This window comes from Anguilla anguilla, chromosome 10 (genome assembly GCF_013347855.1).
Source record: "Anguilla anguilla isolate fAngAng1 chromosome 10, fAngAng1.pri, whole genome shotgun sequence".
NCBI lineage: Eukaryota > Metazoa > Chordata > Actinopteri > Anguilliformes > Anguillidae > Anguilla > Anguilla anguilla.
In genome coordinates, this window is record NC_049210.1 from 37,665,904 (window position 1) to 37,687,521 (window position 21,618).

Here is a 21,618-nt window from a genome sequence, read left to right on the forward strand (position 1 = left end):
GTACCATTAAATGAACAAGGTACAACATTGCAAAGACAGTTTGCGATAAAGTTAATGTTTTCACTTAAGGACATCCTGTTTGCTATCTTTTAGCACACTGTATTCAGCAATGTTTTGTTCCATGCCTTGTGGTTGGAGTGGTTAAAAAGAACGCTGACTACTATTTTGCAGACTACTGGAAGACAATCTGCATCTGACAGAACCAGGATTTTCATTTGAAATCAGTGAAGCTAGCTCTTAAAAACTCCATATTTGTTTAACAAAGTGGTTTGCATTCTTGCTGCAAGTCGGAGAGGGTCAAAGGTCCAGGCTGAAGTATGCTGACCTTCACAAAAGCATATTTACTCCCCGGTGCACTCCATTACCTGATAACCAGGGGAGACCAATCTAGAGATCCTGTCTAGACCGTCCAACTAAGAATACATGTACACTATTAATCTAGTTTCTATAATGCTCATAATACTTAATCACTTCAAATTATTTCATTAGTCAATGTAAAATAAGCTCTACTTTCTTTGTTCTTCTGATGGGTTGAACAGGTTTGGCTGAGAAGTTTCACCAAGTGCCTTTTGTGGAAATTGCCATGAACACTAAATCATGGATGCCAGAAGTTTTAGTTTGTTTGCCTATCTACAAAGGCATTGCAGATGTGTTTTACTTATATTCCGGCTTGGATCTTGTGAAGATTAGGATAATTCCACAATAAGATGCATTGTATCCACTATTATTTTAGCATGCTGTTTTACACCTACTGACCCAGTTTAAGAGCAGCCATTATTTCAGAACTTTGACAGCAGGGGCTATGTCGCACTTTTCATTCAGAATAATCTGCATTTGAACTGATGTTATATGAATAGCTACATACCTCCTTTCCACATTCCTTTCTTCCCTTTGTACTGAATAGACCACAACACCCACCGGTTGGGTATTCAAAGAGGATGCATTCATCGACACCTACGCTGGACTTCTCGAGCCATTTCCACATAATTGCTTCCAATCTGTCCAAGCCAGGTAACAACTATATTCACACCTCCACCCAACTGTAAAGGAGACTTAAAAGGTATGCATCTCTAGTGGAACCCTGCCTAAGATCAGCTCTCGGCACAGAACTTGAGCCATTTTCAGCAGAGCTAGTGTTAATCTATAACTGCTCAAAATGCAAATATTGTGTTCAAACTGGATACAAGCACTAAGAGGGACTAAAATGGAAAATTAAAAAGAATATGTTGTAAGAACTATCTGGCCAGGTATATGAATATCTGGCCAGATTGGCTGCTAGATACAGAACTGTCATATATCTGGCCAAATAGTTGCAATGTTATGAAATAATGTGTCGCATTCCAGTGCTTTAAAACTGGGGCTCTACAGAGGAGCTTCAGGTAAAACCAACCATTTGTTAACACAGTGAAGCATCCTACGGCACAGATCAAATTCAGGCCGGGCAAGGTCCCACAGGACATGATTAGCCACAGCCTAACCCGGGAAGGGACAGCATGGTCCCCTCCACCCCCTCTACAGTGACCACTGTGGTGACCAGCACCAGCTGCACTGTCCTCCCGAGCAGTAGCTGCAACAGCTTGTTCTGTCAATAAAGAAGCCATCAGCTGACCTCACTGGTTTCAGAGGATGTGCATCTTTATCCTTGACCTCTACAATCAATACAGGACATTGCAGCAATGGAAAGAGGCAATGGAAATATTAAATCAAATGATACCAAACATTTTTATTGGTACAAAAATCGAAATTTTATAAAACAAGGCTATATGTGCTGTACATTTATTTACATTACAATATTCTTGACTGTTGAGATTTCCTGAAATGATTGTCTTGTTTTATCATGTCTGGTGGCAACACACTGTCTTGTATGTACAACACTAAATAGAGTAATCTGTAAAGACAATTATTGTAAATGATTTTCAATGTAGGGGGCAAGACAAGAACCATCATACAGGGTGCTTAAAACCATGATGATTTTTTTTGTTTATTTTAATTTAATTTATTTTAGTTAATTAATCTAAGCACTTCTTAGATTTACAATTTGTGTAACTAAAGTTTAAAACTCAAAAGGCTTGACCAATAAGATTACATCTGGTTGCAAAGTTACTCATTTCAGACCTCTGACAAAAGTTTATAGAGCACAACTGAGCATCTTGTAGAAAAAGAAAATAAAAATTTAAATACATTTAATTTAAATGCTGGAGAGCCTGGATCCTGTGGGCAGTACAGGTGTGTTCAGGAGTAGAGGCTTCACTCTGCCCCCTGGTCTGTCCTCTCCTGCGTGCCGCGGTCGTGGGGGGGCAGTCTGTGCTGGGGGGCGGATGTGCGCTGGGCGCACTGGCAGGGCGGGGGGCGCTGCAGGCCGGTGAGCAGCTGCAGGACACGGAGCTCGTGGTCCATGCGCGCCCTCTCCCGCCGGGCCTCCCGCTCGGCGGCCTCCTGCTGCCGCCGGTCCTGCTGCTCCAGCCACCTGCCCAGGAGCTCCTGCTGCCAGCGCGCCTGCTCGTGCCGCTGGCCCTCCAGCTGCTCCACCAGCCGCCGCCACTCCCACAGCATCCGCTGGAAGCAGTCGGCCAGGTACCGGATCGCCGGTTCCAGGGGCTGGGGCCTGCCGGGGTCTGCCGCGGGTGGGGACAGGGGGTGCGGTGGCGGCGGTGGTGGTGGAAGGGGTGGTGTTGGAGTTTTGGAGCTCAGGTCCTCTTCCACGGACATGGCTGAAACACAAAGGTACAAAACATTCTATGTCACAGAAGAAATGCAAAAAAATATGTATCAGGAAACATTAAGGAACCTCATTTCTAAAACTGTAGAGAAGCTACTACATTAGCAAGATTAATATGCTAACCAACGTCCCATTTTATAAACTACATATAAACAAGAAACACTTGTGATTATGATCATGAAATACAAACTCTGGCAAATCTTACTTGTAGGTATTGAAGCAATATGTGGTTCCATAAAAACAGCAGGGCCTTCAACGGGCAGGGACTGTGAGAAGCCGGGGTTGCTAAACTCGAACTCGTCCGTGGATGCCTCGCGGTCGTCCTCCGATTTAACTTCGGAGATTACGTGGATACCGTGCTCAGTGGACCGCGTTCTTCCCAGAACCGCGTCCATCTCCGCGTAATACCTGAACGTGCACGGCTGCCCTCCGTCCACGCTCCTCAGGAGCTTGGCTCGCACATAGTTGGCTTTCAGCGTCTTCACGCGCAGCCGACACTGGTGAGGGCTGCGCGAGAAACCCAGGGAGCTCATTCGGGCAGAGAGGTGCTTGAACACATGCTTGTTCCGCAGGTTCTCGGAGAGAGACTTTTGGACCCTTTCATCGCTCCAAGCGCACAGCAGCGCCTGGGTCTCCTCCACAGACCAGTTGACAGAACGCTCTGCTTCTCGCTTTCCTACACAATGTGCACACAGCCAGAATAGTGATGGTAGTAAAGAACGAAGTTGACAAAAGTAAAGCACATTAAAAGCAACATTTAGGGACGGATTTGCCCATTAAATTGTTCGGTAGGCTACAGAGACTTTAGAACAAAGAGATACGAATGTGTCTAATTATTTGCTCTTTAAGTTAGATGACGGTCTGATTAAACAGTCTAATTTTCATCAAAAAAAGTTTAACTTCCTTTTCTTTGTGTCTTTTGGGCGGTAAAGCGGATCAGTGTTTGTGAAACTTGGTAGTTTAGCAGTAGCCAACCGATTCAGAAAAAAAAACTGTTGTGTAACTATACAACATACTATAAGAAGGCTATGTAAATCAAATAGTCGCAAAGAGAGGAAACAATGGACTCAATTATTGTAAAGGTCGTAGATCTATTCTACAAGGATGTACCTGTTAAAATGATGATCCTGAAACATATTTGTCCTTTATCACGAAAAAAAAAAAAAAATTCAACCGAAGGGACAATAAAACAAAGTTTTTACGGCTAAGGAAAACATTTATCCTTAGAAACGTCAATAATAAACATGCACTAGAACTAGAAAAAACTAGGCATGCAAAACGCACGCTCCCTGTCACCGCGACATTGTAGCTAGCAAGCTATAGCATGTTAGCGAGCGGGTTTCCAACAGCTCAACTCCGGTGCGTTTTTTGAGTCTAAATGCCTTGTTGCATTCAGTAAGTAATCCTTCAAACATGACAAAATTCCGTTTAACAAACTTACTTCTAGACGATGTAGAAACTGAGTTTGTAGAGTTTATCATTGTAGGATTCATCCTGCTAGCCCACCCACCCAATACTTGCCATCGACGCTTCCGGCTTGGACGCAGCGCGTGACGTCACTTAAAGAGAGTACGGAGATGGAAGGGAGCTGCAGCACCGAGATTGTAATTTGTAATAATTACAATGTAATTTAATATTATTTGTAATAAATAAATTATATATATATATATGTGGCGATGAAAAATTTCTAAAAAATCTAGTATGCCTACGACCTAATTTTCTAAAGCAAGTTTTATAGTTATAACCTCATGTAAATGCTAAGTTTAGCCCATAAGGTAGCTAATGCTTTCATCATGTGAACGCCAGGGAGGAAGCAGCCTTTGCGCAAGTGAGAGAACTTCGGACACCTATATGTATTATAAATCAATCAAACATGTTGACTTGTCATTTTGAGATGAAAGTGTGATAACTTGCTGTAGTTATCACGCTTTATTGTTTGCAAAAATAAATGAGGTATTGAGTGCTATTGTCCCCAATAAATTCAAATATAAATCAGACGTTGATGTTTTTTATTTTTTTTTAATGTCATATTTGTACTGTATTATGCTTTGCAGAATTTTGGTGAGTGTCCTACAGTTTGTAACACATTTAGGAAAAATGAAAAAAAAAAGTGAGAGTGAATGTATAGGCATTCCCCTGAAAGAATCAGATTAGCATTGGTTGATGTAAATTACTGTGGGGGCACATATATATTCACAGTTACAGTGAAGATGGGTTGTAGTGTCCTTAAGTGGTACAACCCTTGGTTAGAAGAAGAAGAAAGAAAAAAACGAGTCAGCAAGCTCAAAACGAAGAAGGGTAACACGGGTGAAATGATTATGTGAGTGCACCTACACACAGTGAAATATGCTGGGAAGCTATCGCCCCAGAGAGAATCAAAGCTTTGGACTTTTTCCATTTTCTTTTTATGTTGCCTGGCAGCCAGGAACTTCTCTAATCTCAAAATACACTTCAGCTTCCTCCTGTGATCCCCTGCAGGCATAACAGTGGAAGGATCTTATTTTCTGGCACAAGCCCCCTTAAGTTTGCTCAAGCCAAAAAGTTTCAATTTTCAGGAAAGCACACCTGAGGTGCCATCGCTGTTGATGAACAGACCGGTGTCACAGATGCAGCCTAGGCCAGGTTTATCTAGGCTGCATCTGTGACTTCTAAATCAACATTTTAAAGTGGTTTCATTTTCTTTTCTTTTTTTCTTTTATTCGCGTTTCAGTTTCCCTTTTGGTCTATATTTGTTTTGTTGCTATAACGTTCTGTTTACACAGATAGACAGTATACTTGCTGGGTTGCTTTTTTACATGAAGTCAGTTTTAATATGTTTAGATGGCCCATTTTTATATATTTATAAAAGTTTCTGACAACCTGCTGGCTTTATATAGGGCTATTTCAGTCCAAAGCAAGTGTAAGGCTCTTGTAGTATAAAGCGAGAAAATACACTTGAAGTAACTCTAAGGCAGCCTGTGTGGTGACATTATTTTTCTGGAGAAAGAGTTCACCTACTTTTTCTCTGTTCCAACAAAGCAACAGTTGTTGAAAGGATGTTGCACGTTTATAGTCAGTGAATGTGGCTGTGTTCCTGGGATCGGGTGGGATCCATAACCACAACTTTACAAAATCGTCAGCCCATGAAGTATATTACTATGGCAACAACAGTCCTGATATAAGCTGCATCTTTTAAAAAAACCAGTCCTCTAATTTACTAGTTTATTAACAAGTGCCGAGTCAAATGTATATTTATAGCTGTGAATAGTGGAGAGTCTCCAACCATCCAATGACACTCTTCCTGGACCAGTGGCATATCTGCTAAGCAAAGAGCTACAGACCCACAGATGAATTAAAGATAATCTTGCTGATTTGTTCACCCTCTATTTAAAGAATTCAGCCCCAGCATGATCACATGCTGAAGTTTTGACATGGTTGTTTACTGTGAGGAGGCTGTTGCAAAACTACATAGATTGTACTGTATGTCGGCCCTTTTATGAACATAGTGTCTCATAAGTCAAGTAAAAGTCAAGCCCAAGTAGAGGTCAACCCAGCAAACTCCACAATTATATTGCACACAAATAACAGAACAGGTAATTGAAATGATTAGCATAATGAGAAAATGGACAATGTAATTTTTTTCCACCAGCTTAAATTTACATTGGGGGGTGACACAGACTTATCTTTTCAGAATAACGATGGAAGATTAACATCTTAAATAAATCTGTAAAATGCTGAAGAGTTTTGGATGTGCCCATCAAACCGCAGAAACTGAATGCAAGATGTTGGTGTCTCTGTTCTGCACAATGAAAGACGTGTCCCAGCATAATTAAATCGCAAGTAGAACTCTTCAGATTCAACAATTTATTCCAGACCAGCGAGGAGTGTAGATTATGTTCTCTTTACTGATATACTGGGTCTGTAATGAATAGTCTCTGGTGAACCCTTTAGTCTCAATGTATTTTAGATAAAGCAGGAATGCTCCATCTTGTGTAAGTGTCCCCCATTCATGTTGCTTTGTTTTCTTGGATTTTTTGTCATTGTTCCCTGTGGGTCACCAAAAATTCCCTCTCGCTGATCTTTGGAATGCGTTTGAAATGTCCTCATCTGATTTTTCCATGGCTGCGCACCCCCCACTCTACGCTAAAGTATGACCACCCTAAATAAGTTTGTTTTCAGATCAGAGCTCTTGGTAAACTGATATCTCCGCCACACAAGTGGATTCCTAACCCCACCACTGCCGCCTCCCCCATGAAAGTCAATCACCATCAAACAGACCTCAGTGATCGCTACCACATGGTACCGTATTCCAGACTTCAATCCCATTTGAATGCATCTAACATAGTTGACATATATGGTAAGAGCCTTTTTTCTCTTTCTGGTTCTGAGCTGCCAGGTTCCCTCTACATGTAGCAAAAGAATGTCCCTGCACCACACTGGCTGCCAAAACAAGCCTGACCTCTAAGCCACTAAAACAATCAGACAGAACATCTCATCTGACACGATGTGACTTCTAAGTCTCACTCTAACCTAGATACAGTATCTCAGGCAACCCATTGAATACACAATCAGTTCAGTTCACCCAGCTGTTTTTAATTAAAACACAATGGTATTCATACAGTATAAAGCTATGGAAGCAATGCCATAGCCTGTTTTAGAAATGTTAAATAACATTTTAATATAATTGGAAAAAATAGGGTAAAATAAAATAGAAATGTGAATAATGGTAAGTACAAAGATTTAATATGCTTTATATATGTTCACCATAGCTCCACAGTTTGTGAGGTATTGGGGGGGATGACTTGGCTGGCCCAAGATAATACGTGAGAGAGTTTGCAGTGTTTTCATAAAAAGTGTACAATGTGATCCCAAAAAGGGAACCCTCCCATCTCACTGGATAAACAGGACACACTGAAACACTGTGTTCTAACTGTCCCAGCCCAAAACAGAAACACTAGGTGCCTGTAGTGTGTGTGTGTGTGTGTGTGTGTTTGTGCGTGTGTGTATGCAAATGCGTCTTTGTGATTATGTACAGTACGTTTATCTTTCGTACATATTGGTTGGGATTAAACAGATTGAGTCCCATGGCAAATTGTTCATTTGGACATTGGAACTGTGCTGCCTGAACTGCGTTGCCCAGAATGCCATGCACAATGCTCAATGAATATTTCCATTGGATTGTTGCTAGCACCCCAGACCATGAAACGTTTCCCAGACAGCGACGTGCAGTGGGGGGGACAGTAACGGGAGCGTGCCCCCCTGTATAAACCTGAGCACGGTCCTGCGTTTGAACTCATTCGGCCGTGCGCGCCATCACCGCGACTGATCGCAGCTGCGGGAGGGGATCGCCCTCTCGCTCCGAAAACGAACGCAGCTGTTCTCCCTCGCCGCCTCATCATCGCGCTCGCTCCGCCGTAAACAGAATCGATCTCCACCGATGACCCCGTTCGTCTGGGTCCCCCCCTCCCCCCTCCCCCTTCAACCCCCCTCCACCCTGCCCAATCCAGCCTGATCCAAAGCCATATGTTTTTACTGCTGTACTGAGGCAGGAGGAGAGGCAGGGAAACTCTGTCATCTGGTCCTCGGTGAAGAACGAGACACTGACAAGTATTGACAGTTTAATTACCTTAGATTGAAAAGAAATGCCTGCAAGATGCAGTTTGGGGGCAGGGGGGATGCTGACAGAGGAGAAGGAAAAAGAAAAACAAGGAAGAGGAAAGGAAAAAATACATTTATAATCCAACAACCAAACAGCAGTTTAAAGGACAAGCAGCTTCTGCTTGGCATTGCTTGGCATTGCCCAATCCAAAGCCAAAGTTTATATCCACTTTTATCTCTGATGCGAACAGCTGTCATATCACTTTGCTGCCCACGCCTGCAGCAGAACAGTTCTGGTACTAGATGATTTAGGATGTTATATTACGTAAGCACTGAAACCGAGCGAGCGAAACCAGTGCGAAATTTCCAAGAACACGGATATCCCTTGCCTGGGAAGGGCAGAAAAGGAAACTGCAGCGGTCGCTGGCAGACAGGGAGGGGTCCAGGAAGTGGAGGAAACAGCCGGGTTTAACCGAGACTGCCTCTCTGGCCACACCTCCCACACCGCTCTACCCCAGTTTTTAACATTGTAGCATGTTCCATTGTCCAAAAAATCAGGAGGGCCACCTGAGTCATGAGACTGCTTTAGGACTGGGCCCTGCCCATGCCCATTAGTCTAATCTAGGTAGCTCTAGGGCCCACATCAGTCACATAGCTTAGGGATTGGATCACACATGAGTCTGTGGCATGCCCCCAGAGTTAATTGCATCTTAACTGACCGTATACCAGTAATCCTTTCTAAGCACTCTGCTTTAAGTGTGGAAAAAAGGTCTACTTTGCTTAAGTACAACCAATAATTCCAACTAGTCTCAACAAGTATGGCATGGATTCCATACCATTCTACATGGTTCTACAAGGCCTTTCATCAAATCTGAACTACTTTGCTGCAATCATTAACGTGTAATTAACAAGGATAACAGACTGATTTCTTCAACTTTAATTAAAACTGAAATGCAGAACCTGAGCATGCCATTTAGTGATGCAACATCATGTCCCCGGTAAGTATGGGAGAGGTACATCCTGTGGATTGTGCAGATAAGATTTTTAAAAAGCTATGAAATAAAAGAATGAAAATGGAAACCAAGGAGAGTTTCTGACTCTCTGGGGTAAAGGTTTCCATGAGAACAGGGGGCTCTAAGACCCCCAAGCGTGTCAGTCAACGCTTGGGTGAACCCTTTGGTCGTGTTATCCTCGGGAAACACCTGGACACACAGTACACGGCCAGCCGTGACGGCTTTCTTGGCTTAAAGAACGGTCCGTCTGCTCCGAGGCAGTCCTCAGTCAACCTGTCACTGGAGCATCACAGCTGAATGAGCACCACGAGCCCCTCTGGCTCCACTCGCCTCTGTGTGTCTGAGGTAATTATTGAGAAAGTGCTTCCCATTTACTCAAGAAGCCAAATGGTGGAATGGACTTCAGCTCTATGAATTCTTGTCCATCGTTAAATGGGCAATTTATTGGTGAAAATACTTACATCCTTCCTTATCCAGTAAAAAGGTTCCTGCTGCTGTATATGTTATCAAAGCTGGAGAGTTCTGGTGATGGAACTTTCTAGAGTTCGTAGGATTACAGTGATGCTAGTCAGAGTACTCTCACACACCCAAAGAAAAATGGGAAAATTTGGCCAGTTGCTACAATCTTACCGATTACTCCCTACTGATTTGTGCTTCGATCACATGAGAGCATGTGGGCTGACCTCTTCCAAAACTTTTAAGGAGACTAAGTCCTGCCCCAGCATCCATTCCCTACAGTGCGCTGAACATTCACATGGAATAAAAACAGAATGGTACATCATGTTCATGTTTCTTACATAACGTTCTGCTTATATAACAGGCTGCGGTCCATCGACGGACCGATTTGTGATGTGTGTTAACACTGCAAAACTTCTCAGCCCTGGCAGGCTTACAGCCAGCCCCCCCGCCACCCCCCTTGCCAAGCCGCCTAAAACAAAAGGGCCACAGATGGCAGCAGAGCTGGCCAGAGACCAGCGCGCCAAATGCCACGCGATGCTGGTCCAGATGGAGCCGGTCTGAGCTTTATCTTCAAGTGAAAAGAGTGGGAGAGCGGGGCAGGACGCCGCCGCTACGCAGATAGGAAATAAAAAACACAAGCGAAACCCCCCCCCCCCCCCCACCCCCACACCCCGACCCCCGCCCTGGCCCTCACTCCCGCCAGTTTCCCGCCATTAGCCAACGGGCGCGCTTTCGAAACCACAGACCCCGAGGCGGGAAACCGAAACCCAGCCGAGGTACGCCAGGACAGAGCAGCGAGGAAGTGAGGCCCAGGCGTGGGGCGGCTCAAACGGAAAGGAACCGAGCCAGCAGTTCCCCTTACATAACAGAAACAGCCCAAGTTAATCGCCGCCCCCTCCCAAAAACCCCAGAGTTTATTATCCCCCCCGCGCCCCCAAAGTGTGTTCACAGGCTAGAATGCGCAGCCCCGCTTTGGTGCCACTTTAGCTGTTTTTCAGAAGCCTCGGTGAACACACGGTTCGAATTTAGTCGGCCCAAAAATAGCGAAAAACCACGCAGTGTGATTGGCACAGCGGTAAACACAGCTGTCTGGCTTTTGTCATTGCAGCTGCACAGAAGCCCGCTCCATCCTCTTAGTAAACAGCTCGCCTGACAAATTAAAACAGCTTGAGAGAAAACAAAACAAAACAAAAAAGAAATGGCAACGCACGCTTGGTTTAATATTCATTGTGTTTTCCTCAGATAAGACTCTGGAAGTTCATTCATGCCCAGCCCTGTGTAAAATAAGACACCAGCCATGTTTTAAGCATGGAATAAACAAGGAACGCACCGACCAGAAAAGCAATTGTGTATTTATCTCCAAGCGAGAGAAGCCCTGTTTCAAAACGCCGCGTGACAATTTTGCAAGTAACTGCCGAGCGTTCTGTTAGCCGCATAAAATTCTTCACGGCCACGGTTAGCCGATGGTTATTGGTTCCACTTGGAAATGAGCCAAAGTGACATTCTGTTAAAGAAAACTCTTTCTCTGAAAAATGTTGCATTCATGAGCAGAGCTGAATCACCGAACCTTTTCTATTTTAAAAGAAAACAATTCCACAGAAAACCATGGCCTTAACAAATCAATAACCACCGCATCCTTCAGGAACTGTGAAGGCTCTGTGTCACAGGCTGCCCCAGTAGTCCGGACGAATGGCAGAAATACACAGGGAGACCAACTGTCATTTTCTTGACTTTATTAGAAAAAGATGCGGTGCATTAAAACTGGCGGCAAAAACTGGCCCTCGCAAGAGACAACCAGCCACTGTGTCCATCGGGCGCCTCCCCACACACTCAAACAAACACACATTTAAACTAACGTGGACCAATCACATTGGAGGTTTGATTAGAAGGTAATGTACCGTAGGATCTGTGCGCTTTGTTTATATGTAAGTCTTTATTCACAGTATATCACAACTGAATTTAGATCATTTTGCAGGGGAAAGTGAAACTGTTGTTACTCACTGACCTTCTGAGAAGAATCTAGTCTTAAAAAGCTGAGACTCAGTCAGCATTGGGCATTTAATCTAAACCTATGGAATCATTATTACTTGGCTTGTGTAATTACTGCAGCATAATTAACAGCTCAGATTTAAATTTAGATAGTAAACATGAGTGACACCAGGATAGCCAACATTCTCCAGCATCAATGAAAGGAGTAGTTCGACCTAGTCGTGCTCACACTTTAAAGTGTCCCCCATTTGTCAATCCTAGCCCAGTTCAGTATGACCCCGAACACTGCTCCCTCCAGAATTGTCCTTCCTGTTTCTGTCCCCTTGTGACACTCTGCAGCCTGGGCAGTGCTCACAGGAAAGCCCCAGGCTTCGGCCTTGCTCATCAGTCATTGCACAGCACTCTAGCCTCTGTCAAGTGGGGTGTGTGTGGGGATGTGACCCCGGTCACTCCAGATGGAAGCCTTGGCACACACAGAGGACCTGTGAATGCATCTATAAGTTTGACAGACTGAAATAAATTCATATAGTTTATAAGATATACAGTATATGTGCAACCTTCTGAATTTAATATTGCTTGGGCTTCACTTTTAACTGATTTCTCCACTGCGAATACACATCTATTTGTTTTGTTTTGATTTGACCTTCAAATGAAATGAAATAAAGAAAAAACAACAGTTAATTTTTTTTTTTTTTTTTTTTTTTACAATCCTGTCCTTCTATGTAGACTATTAGCAATTTTCCACTTGAAACAACCCAGTTAATTAAAATCAATGACAGTAATATTAGATAGATTCAGTATCTAATATTATACTCTAATCATTCGTGTTAACAATGTTAACAAACCTAGCGCAGCGCTTCAAAGACACGCATTTTCCTCAGATCTGTGACAGCGTAAAGTCCTTCCTTCAGTAGGCCTATTCCACCTGGTGAGCGTCTGCTGTCATGCCAAACGAGGAAGAGCAAAAAAAGAAGTGGAAACAAGAAAGAGAACTGGAATCTTCACCAAAGACTCTGGCCCAACCCAGATTTACCAGCCTTGCAAAAGGTTAATCCGGCTTAGTTACATAAAGTTCTGTGTTGCCCTCGGCGTAATGATCCTAAAGAAGAAGAAGAAGGGGGCTTGGCTAGCCGTATAATCCATTTGGATTATCTGTTATCCATTTATCCATTTGGTTAGAGACCGTGCCATTAACGCTGCGCAGGTGGAGTGGAATCTGGCGAAGACTTCTGCGGAGATTGGGGTGTGGTGCTTGGACCTCCACAGAAAGTGCTGGCATTTCTAGGCCAGTGCAATCAAATGCAAATCTCTCTCATGCTAACAAATGTAAAGGAGCCGATCTGTTGTGGTCAGCAATGTCACAGTGTGCAATTTATTCTGAATGTCCGATATATGCACCCCCCTCCCCTAAAAAAGAAGTAGCTTTGTAGACCAACCCATGGACCCCCAACAAAATAATCTGTAATGCTCTATGGCATTACACCCATCACAAATTAATTGTCACAGAAACTTTTGTTTGGGAGACATTAGATGGTTATGACTGCTTCTTCTTGGCATGTGGCCACACTACTGACTGACAGAAGACACAATCAGCTCACGGTTTTATCTCAGATCCATTCATGCCAAGCCAGATCCTGCTGTCAAGCCATTTCTTATGATCTGTAATTATGATCAGTTATTAATGAAGTCAGGGGGAGGCAACAATGACCACAATATGAGGCTATTTTAATCAGGCCATAAAACCCTCTTGCAAAGCCAAACAGACGGGATGGATTGGCACTCGGTTCTCAGACACAATGTCAAAGAAAGCAAAACAACCCCAAAACATCAAAGATCTCCCACCATATTTCACAATGTGTATGACACCCATGTTCAACAGTTCATTCTTCTGATGCCAAATCTTCAGCACCACTGGTATGTCTTGCCAAAAAGCTCAATTTTGGACTCATATGGGTACAGTAAAATCTTACAAGGTCAATTTCTCTTCTTCAAATGTTTTCCTTTGAAGTACTAAGAGGAAAATTCTACTTTCTATGGAAGAGGTAGACAGTTAACTGAAGCATTGCTTACACTTTCATGAATTGAGTAAAACACATTTTATTGTTACAAGCAAAGAACTGAATAAGAAAATGCATGAGTCAGTCAAAACATTTCTGGGAAATGGTTAGTCAGTGGTAGAGATGTTAAGCAGATGTGTGAGGGGTTGGTTACCCGAATCTAGTAAACATCCAAGTTCTACCGTCTACTTGTTCGTGTGCCAATGAACATGGCAATCATGTATGAAACATGAAAAACTTTCAGCCTACAAATGTTGCTGCAACATAAATCAGTAACTCAAAACACATTTCATTTATTTATTTCCTTTACGTACAGGAACAGGGCTCCTGTAATTTGTAAAACAGATTCAGGTCAATGTGATGACTCGCTCCAGAGGGAAGGGAAGGGGGGGGACGCTTGATTAAATTTCCTCTGAATTGCACTTTTTATGCCTGTCACCCACCCACCCCATCATAACAATGCATGCACACACAATTAAGGCCCTCTGTCACACCTCCCATCGCTATGCATGCTGGGAGTAACCCACAGCATATAGGAGAGAGTCGCTTGCTTCCTGGAAGAGGTAGTGGGGGCGGGGGACTGGACCAGCTCCATCCTCTTCACACAACAGAGCTGTAAGCTGCAGTTTGGCTTATTTGCACCAATCAGCATCAACCCTGGCCCTCATCGCTCTGACTTCACCTTTCACTTGTAGGCAGTGCCAAATGTGTGTGTCATATCTCCCGCAGGAAATGAGCCGGGTCCGGGTGCAATGAAATATTCACCTTGCGTACAGCGCCATGCCCTCATAAAAAACAACACGCGCTGTGCTGTGTAATCACAAGACCTTCAGCGCCCAATGCCCTTTGTAGACCCGTTTCTTAATATTTGTCTCTGTCTGAGCATGTTGGTATGTCTGTCTGTCTGTTCCCATTAAAAGTGGCACATGAACAACAGCTAGGTCTTGTTGGGTGGTTTACAGAAGTATGCCCTTTACCTCACTGATGTTACTGCAGTTTTGGTGTGATGTGTCTTCCTCTGACTTTTTCTTTGATTCTTGGGTATATAAGGGAAAAAGTGGAATGGTTCAAGGAGGCTAGTCATTAAGACCTCCTGTGTGACATTCACGTGTATCTATTTCACCACGCACATTTTACAGGGCAGATTGTATAATTTCTATTAATGAACACACCATATAATACATTCCATTCACTTTAACCTGGCATTCCACTTTGACTCTAAACCACTACACACCTATTGGTTTCAGGGTCCTAACGCATCAGGTAATCACTCGATTCTTACAGTCTTCCAGTCAAATAAAAGAGGGCAAGGGTTTCAAATCTCTCATCAGAGCGGTTGTAACCGAATCCTCAGAGTTAAATTACACTAACATGTACTGTCTGGCCTCACACTGTTTCTGTCCCAAGTTTAATTTAGTAGACATCTTGTTTTGTAGTGCTAATGTGACTGGGCGATACAGGCTAACGCTGGCAGCTTGACTGAGCCTCACATTTGTCCCTGTTGCCCCAGCCGGGAGCAGACAGCCAGCGTGAGCAGTGTGAGTTTTACTGGGGCCCGGTCACAGCGAAACACCCAAGAGTCGCACAGAGATGGACAGAATGGGGCCACGGGGGCTCAGAGAGTCCTGTGAAGCTGGGTTCAAAGCTGAAACGAGTGGGGGGAGAGAGGTGTGTGTGTGTGTGGGGGCGGGCTTGAATCCCTTGTGAAACTTAGCTGTCATATCTTTCAACAAAGTCCCAGACCTTACTCAAATGATCTGAGAATAAAGATTTGTAATTATTACTAAAGGTAAAAAAGTACCTGAAATGTTTTCTTTAGCTATTTTGTAAAAATGGGTGCAAAAAGATAAATTTTAACTGCTTCCTTTTAGTTTCATCTGAAGTTTGCATAACACGCCTACTGCACAACCTGTTAACCAGAAGGGCATAACACAACCCAAGAGTCTTTTCACTGTATTTTAATAAGTGGAAGTCAAACATTCAAATTTCCCCCTGCGCACTTTGGAGAAATGTAATCAAGAGCTGACCTTCCTTTAGCCTGTGGCTTGCAGAGGGGATAAGGCCTGTGTGAGCAAGGCCGGGCTTTTCAAATGCTGCTGCTGTGATCAAGCTCGAACCCTTGCGGTAGGGATTCGTCGGTGACATTTTCACTTCAAAAGCAGCCCCCTTTCCACCTGCCCTTTCAAGGCTGGCTTGGCGGCCGCTCTATTTAAAGGGATATCCCACTTGGTATAACTCAAGTGATTTTGGGTAGCTTACCCCATTGTATTTGCATAGCGTGAACACTAGCGACATCAGCTGTCACTGCTGACCGTTAACGTCATCGTCGATGCCCCCAATTCACTCCCTTTCATTTTTGGGACGCCCCCAAAATGAATAGTTTTAAAGCACAAACTAAGTACAGAGGATAATGGATTGATAAAAAAAGGGTACAAATGTCAAAATGTCTCCATGCCTCTCTGTGCAACTGCTTCCCGTTGTGTAATCACGGTTTGTGTTCTATATAAACTATGTCTGCTGACCCTAAAACATTCTTTGCGAGATGTCCAGTGCCCTGGAAATGTGCAGCAATGCTAAAGAGCTCCGGAATGAAATGAGCTGTTATGCAAGCGGACGTTGACCTCTCCATTTCACAGACAGAGCGCTTGTTTATGTAACCCAGATTACATGACATGGAAGAGGAATTTAGATAACGGAAAAAGACACTGCAAGTTCATCATAGAAGCTCAGACACGCCGGCATGCCAAGTTCATGAAGACTTAATTAAAAAAGAAGAAAAGCAAAACAATGGAGTTACTGGATAGAGGCATGTAATACTATATGTACAGACTGTTCCTGTTTTGAAAGTACACATATAGGAACATGGCTAATTAAATTACAACATAATGCTGATCTCCACTGTCATGCCTCACACTTCTCTCTCTCTCTCTCTCTCTCACTCACAAACACACACACACACACACACACACACAACAAAAAACTACTTCTCAGTACACTTCAGATGTTTCCACAGAATAAAAAGCTAATTAACCTTGAAAGGAAAGAATTAGACATTTTAATCCCCTACTATTCAAAAATGTTTATTATAGCATTTTTGATCTGGCTTAAAATGTACTGTATCTCCCTTCTGCTTACTTTCTTTCCAATAATATTTCTTATTATTGTAATTTTTAATGGTGTACTTTCTTATCACTCACTTTTTTCCATGTCTTAGCAACCTATTAACTGGTATGCGCTAGTAACATACTAACTCTAGTTTTTATTTGATTTAGTATGCAGTCTTTATAACATAATTTTCATGTCAATGAAATGAAAATAAGTAAAAGAACAAACATCTGAATGCATGCTTGCACGTGTCGCTACCTGCTTGTAGCTACATGTCTTTGGATTGTGGGAGGAAACCAAAATGCCTGGAGGAACCCACATGAACACGGGGAGGACATGATATCAGTGCTAATCATGGTGTCACTGTGTGTTATCACACAATTTCAGAATCTTCTTTTTCAGTTACCAGTCCTTTAAATTAGCAACCTGATTCATTTGAACAATTCCATATGTTTAGAACCTCAAATTAAAAAAACAACACCACTTAATGCTGTGAAAATAAACTGTTATTTTGTGAGAAACTGTTAATGAATGTCTCACAAGGCAGAGGGGGAAGGGAATGAGCTCCCTGTCGTGCAATTAAAAATGTCACAAGAGATTTAAACAAAATGTTTCTCAGCAATCAATCACCTAATCTCTCCACTGATCAATAAACCAATACACAGAAAGGATAGATAGGTCGATAGACAGACAGACAGACAGATAGATAGATAGAGGTATTCAATGTGCATCCTTATGTCGACACAAGAATCCCTGCGTACAAGAATGTCTCTGTGTGTCTGTATTTGTGTGTGTGTGTCTGTATTTTTGTACGTGTGTGCATGGCTGTATACAGCTGCATGGGTGCCGGGGCATGTCTGTATTTTTGTACATGTGTGTGCATGTGTATGTTTGATGCATGTCTGTGTACAGCTGCATGGGTGCCTGTGTGTGTCAGTGAGCAGACCGTACAGTGGATGAATGATGCGCACCCTGTCACGGCTATGTTAGCACAGCTATTTACACTCCGTCCCATTAGTCACGCTGCGGCGACTCCGCCCACCCCGGCTCCAGCACCTGTTCCTGCCTCACCGCACGGCCCCCTGGGAGCAATTAGGGCCTGGGCCTCGATTCTGTCCCTCTCTCCCGAAACAAAGATATTCTCACTCCGGGATACCCTGGGATACCTCCAGCTTCGTGGATGGCTGGACTGCTCTCTCTCTCTCCTTCTCTGTCTCGCTCTATCTCTTTCTCTCTTTCTTCCGCTCTCTCTCGCGCTTCACTTTTATGATCGGTGACCTCTCAGGCCTTCACATAACTATTTCTGACAGGTTCCAAAATTGCCAATGCTGCTGTAAACTGAACTTGAACCCGCCTCTTTGTTACGCCGGGATCGTTCGTTACGGTTTGTTCTGAAAACCCGCTTGTCTGTAAATCCTCTTTTTTTGCGCCCACTTAATTCTGCCTTCCGGCTGCGGATTCGTCTGCCCATGTGCTGAATGAGCCCGGTCCGCGTTCGAAAGGCAGAGAAGCCTGCTGTGAGAAGCCGTCTCCAGCGATGAAGCACCAGTGGATATCGTCATTTAATTATGTTCCTCGCACTGAGCCCGAATTAGACAGCAGAGGATGGGGGAGAGAGCCTCTTATCTCCCCAAGCTCTTGATACTGCCACATAAGAGGAGTTGGAAAAGGTAAACAGCAGAACGGTAGGATAGGAAAGGATATTATTATTTATGTAGTCAGTGGCTGCATGATCAAGGCATATATTGCATTTGCAGTGAACCATTAATAAGGTAGATTATTCCTCTGAGGGGAGTGGGGGGGAGGGGAGGGGGGTTGCCAGTTGGGACATCAAAAACAATCAGTCACCCTGAATGAAAACATTAAGAGAGGAAGTAGCGTGGCCTCACTTGAGGCAAGCACAACTGTAGAATAACATTAGAGCATTTTAAATTTTCACTTTTAAAATACTGATCGTCTTAAGCCTATAACAAAGGCTAGCACCTGATACCAATTGCACTACTGGATTAGACCAGTTATTTTTATGTTGTAATATATTCTGCAGAGCTAAAGTGTTTAGCTTTTCAAAATTCCTGTGCCAATGCTATTAAAAATAAGGTCTTATGACACAGGCTCCAATCAGTAATAGCTGGGATTCAGTCTGTACATCAGAGCACTACAGCACTGTGTTCATACAGGCATTTTCATATAAGTTTGTATAGGGCAGTAAAATAAATCACAATAAGATGACAAATAAAATGACAAAATCATAATTGAAGGTGGAATGATTTTAATGAAAACCTTTTTAATGAAGGAAATACAGGAACTCAAAGTTTCTTAAGATTCTGACAAAAAAAGCTTGACTGACTGATTTTTTATTAGCTGGGTATCTGGGTCACAGAAAATAAACTGCAGAATGACAGATAATGACCTATTTATAAATGCTGATGACATTGTACATCTGCATGCTTGGTTGCCGACATGCAAACCAAAGAGACACAAAAAATCAGACCACAATTGTCTTCAAGGTCACGTCAATGTCATCTGCCATTGCTTGTCATTGTCTTCACTTCCCCCAACTTTTTAAACAAGTGCCGTTCTAGCAAACAAACTGGCAGCTGACAGAGGCAGCACCATAGATCCCAGACTGACACATGTATTATCCCGTATTTCCAGGACTGATAAAAAGCTTGCTTATTGTTCAAAAACAGTTTTTTCAAAGATTCCCCCAGTTCATGCTCAGTTCATGTGAATATTAACAAGCATAACTGCTGAAACCATATGTTCTATATAACAGGTGCTCTCTGAACACAAATAATTTACATGTAATTGAAACTGGTCCTGGAGGAAGTGAAGTAGAGTTCAGGTTCCAAACACGCGGGATAAGCAAAATGGGAATAACTTTTATAACAATGACTTAATTCAAGCAGACTTTAATGTCAGAAGTAGAAAGTGACCAGCCATCCCTCCACTCATCATTACTTCTTATGGATCTCAAGAGGATCTCAAGCTTAAATATTCACAAACATGCCTAGCAAAATAGCTATTTTTAGCTTAAAATGGATTCATTTTTTTTAGGAGTGCACAATAACATCAAGGTCCTGTTGGCGTTGGCGTTGGCTGATAAGCTCTTAAAACAGATTTACTGGTATTTCTAAGATCAAGGGTGAAATCCCTGTCGGAAAATTCAATCTTAAACCAGTCTACACTGGTCAAGCTAGTTTAAGCTGTGTTTTCAACACTTTCAGCTGGTCAACCAGCTGTTCACCAGCAGACCAACCTATAGACCACCAGCTTGCTCTACCAGCTTAACCAGCTTAGTCCAGCTTGAGACCAGCTATGACCATGCAACAGACCAGCTATGACCAGCTAGAGGATTCGAAAACACAGCTTATACCATCTTAAACCATCTTACAATCCCAGCTGGTTTTAGCTGGAATTTTCAGCAGGGATAATGATGCAAAATAAATGCGGCAAAGATACAATGCATTTGATGTGCTGCTGGTGCTGTAAATTAAGTGAAATTAAAATGTATAATTTATTTTTTAAATGTGATGTTTACCAGCCAAACTCACAAGCTGAGCTATACAGAGACTCAGTAGCTCTCAACGACTCATCAGACTTTCAAAGTGAAAGTAGATCATTTTTTTTCATACCTTTCAGATGTAACAAGAAATAAATACATGAACATATACACCACATAAAAAAGTGAAGCAAAAACTGTGAGAAACACAGTCACACTTTAAACCATATGTGCCAGTTCCCAAATCGAATTAGTCATGTGGATTTCCTGGAAAACCTCAAGAGATTTCTAAAAACATGAAGAAAAAACATCTAATATTTACCCACCAGGATGTGAATAGTGTTTGCTCTGAAACCACTGCAAGATATGTCAACATCAGGGAAGAACGCACTGGAGCATGCCTGCAAATTTACATAGCATTATCCTGTAGTACAATTTAACAAATGACTTAACAAATCTAATCTCATTTAAGTGGGAATAAAATCCTTGCCTGCCACAGGCCACACAATGACATGAATAAAACATTGTACTCAAAAAAAAAAAGAAAAAAAAGAAAGAACCCATCTTAATTCCTTGGGGCGGTGATCCCATTTCTGCTTTCACCTAAAACCACTGTTCAACTGCATCGAGTGATGCTTTAATTGTATCAGTTCAACAGGTCTGAAGGTAGTAACTGGTTGATTATTCATGAAAGCCTACTGGAGGAAGACTGGATCCCTTGGGTTAAATTCAAGATAGCATTTTGTTGCTAAGGTTAAAGGGTTCATTCAGCACAATAATTCGCTTCAGCTGGACAAATTCAAAAGCATTGCCTCAGACACTGTGAGCTTATCCTTCCTTACATGTAAAAAGAACCTTGAATTGAACTGCTGCTGTTGGCGAACAATCAATTCACAGAAGCCAGAATGTTTCCAAAGATAGCAGCAAAGGCAACAATAAAGATTACGACTTGGTTAAGATTAAGAACGTAGGAACAAGGAGGCTATTTGGAACATCCCAAAGTATTTAAAGGCCATGATTTTGCAACATGAGGTTATAACTGTGTAGTTGAAATGTTAAATCAAGATACCCCGGGGCTGTTGAATCATTGTTGAAGTTTTCTTCTTTCAGAACCACAAGTGACAGAGTGTGGTGTCAGTACCTAACTGCTGCCTTGGCTCCATCCCCTGTGAGAGTTGGCAGCTAGTCTTTGCATCT

At 42.8% G+C, this 21,618-nt stretch overlaps 2 protein-coding genes across 6 annotated transcripts in view; both read right to left on the minus strand.

Annotated features, from left to right (window-relative positions):
• Nucleotides 1-21,618, minus strand: part of rasgef1ba (RasGEF domain family, member 1Ba) — a 73,289-nt gene that overhangs the window by 22,009 nt on the left and 29,662 nt on the right. Inside the window, exon 1 of one of the 4 annotated variants that reach the window (XM_035379146.1) lies at nt 4,161-4,237. The exons of the other annotated variants lie outside the window; for them this stretch is intronic. The gene's annotated coding sequence lies outside the window, so the exon portion shown is untranslated. Of the gene's footprint in view, nt 1-4,160; nt 4,238-21,618 lie in introns of those variants that run through there. 4 annotated transcript variants of the gene reach the window in all.
• LOC118206431 (chromatin modification-related protein EAF1-like) lies at nt 1,701-4,154 on the minus strand. Of its 2 annotated transcripts, XM_035379148.1 has the most exons (3): nt 3,830-4,154; nt 2,925-3,395; nt 1,701-2,711 (listed from the first exon to the last, which is right to left on the minus strand). In XM_035379148.1, exons 2-3 carry the CDS (start codon nt 3,250-3,252, stop codon nt 2,248-2,250), a joined length of 792 nt encoding a protein of 263 aa, XP_035235039.1. In that variant the 5' UTR covers nt 3,253-3,395; nt 3,830-4,154; the 3' UTR covers nt 1,701-2,247. The 2 variants fall into 2 exon arrangements, with proteins under 2 accessions (XP_035235039.1, XP_035235038.1); XM_035379147.1 differs by lacking the exon at nt 3,830-4,154 and having other exon boundaries at nt 2,925-3,822.

Excerpts from the sequence above, each read along its gene's own strand:
- LOC118206431 (XM_035379148.1), bottom strand. The coding sequence starts at position 3,252 with ATGAGCTCCCTGGGTTTCTCGCGCAGCCCTCACCAGTGTCGGCTGCGC. Across the intron at positions 2,712-2,924 it reads TATTGCTTCAATACCTACAA|CCATGTCCGTGGAAGAGGAC; the intron begins GTAAGATTTGCC and ends TTTGTGTTTCAG.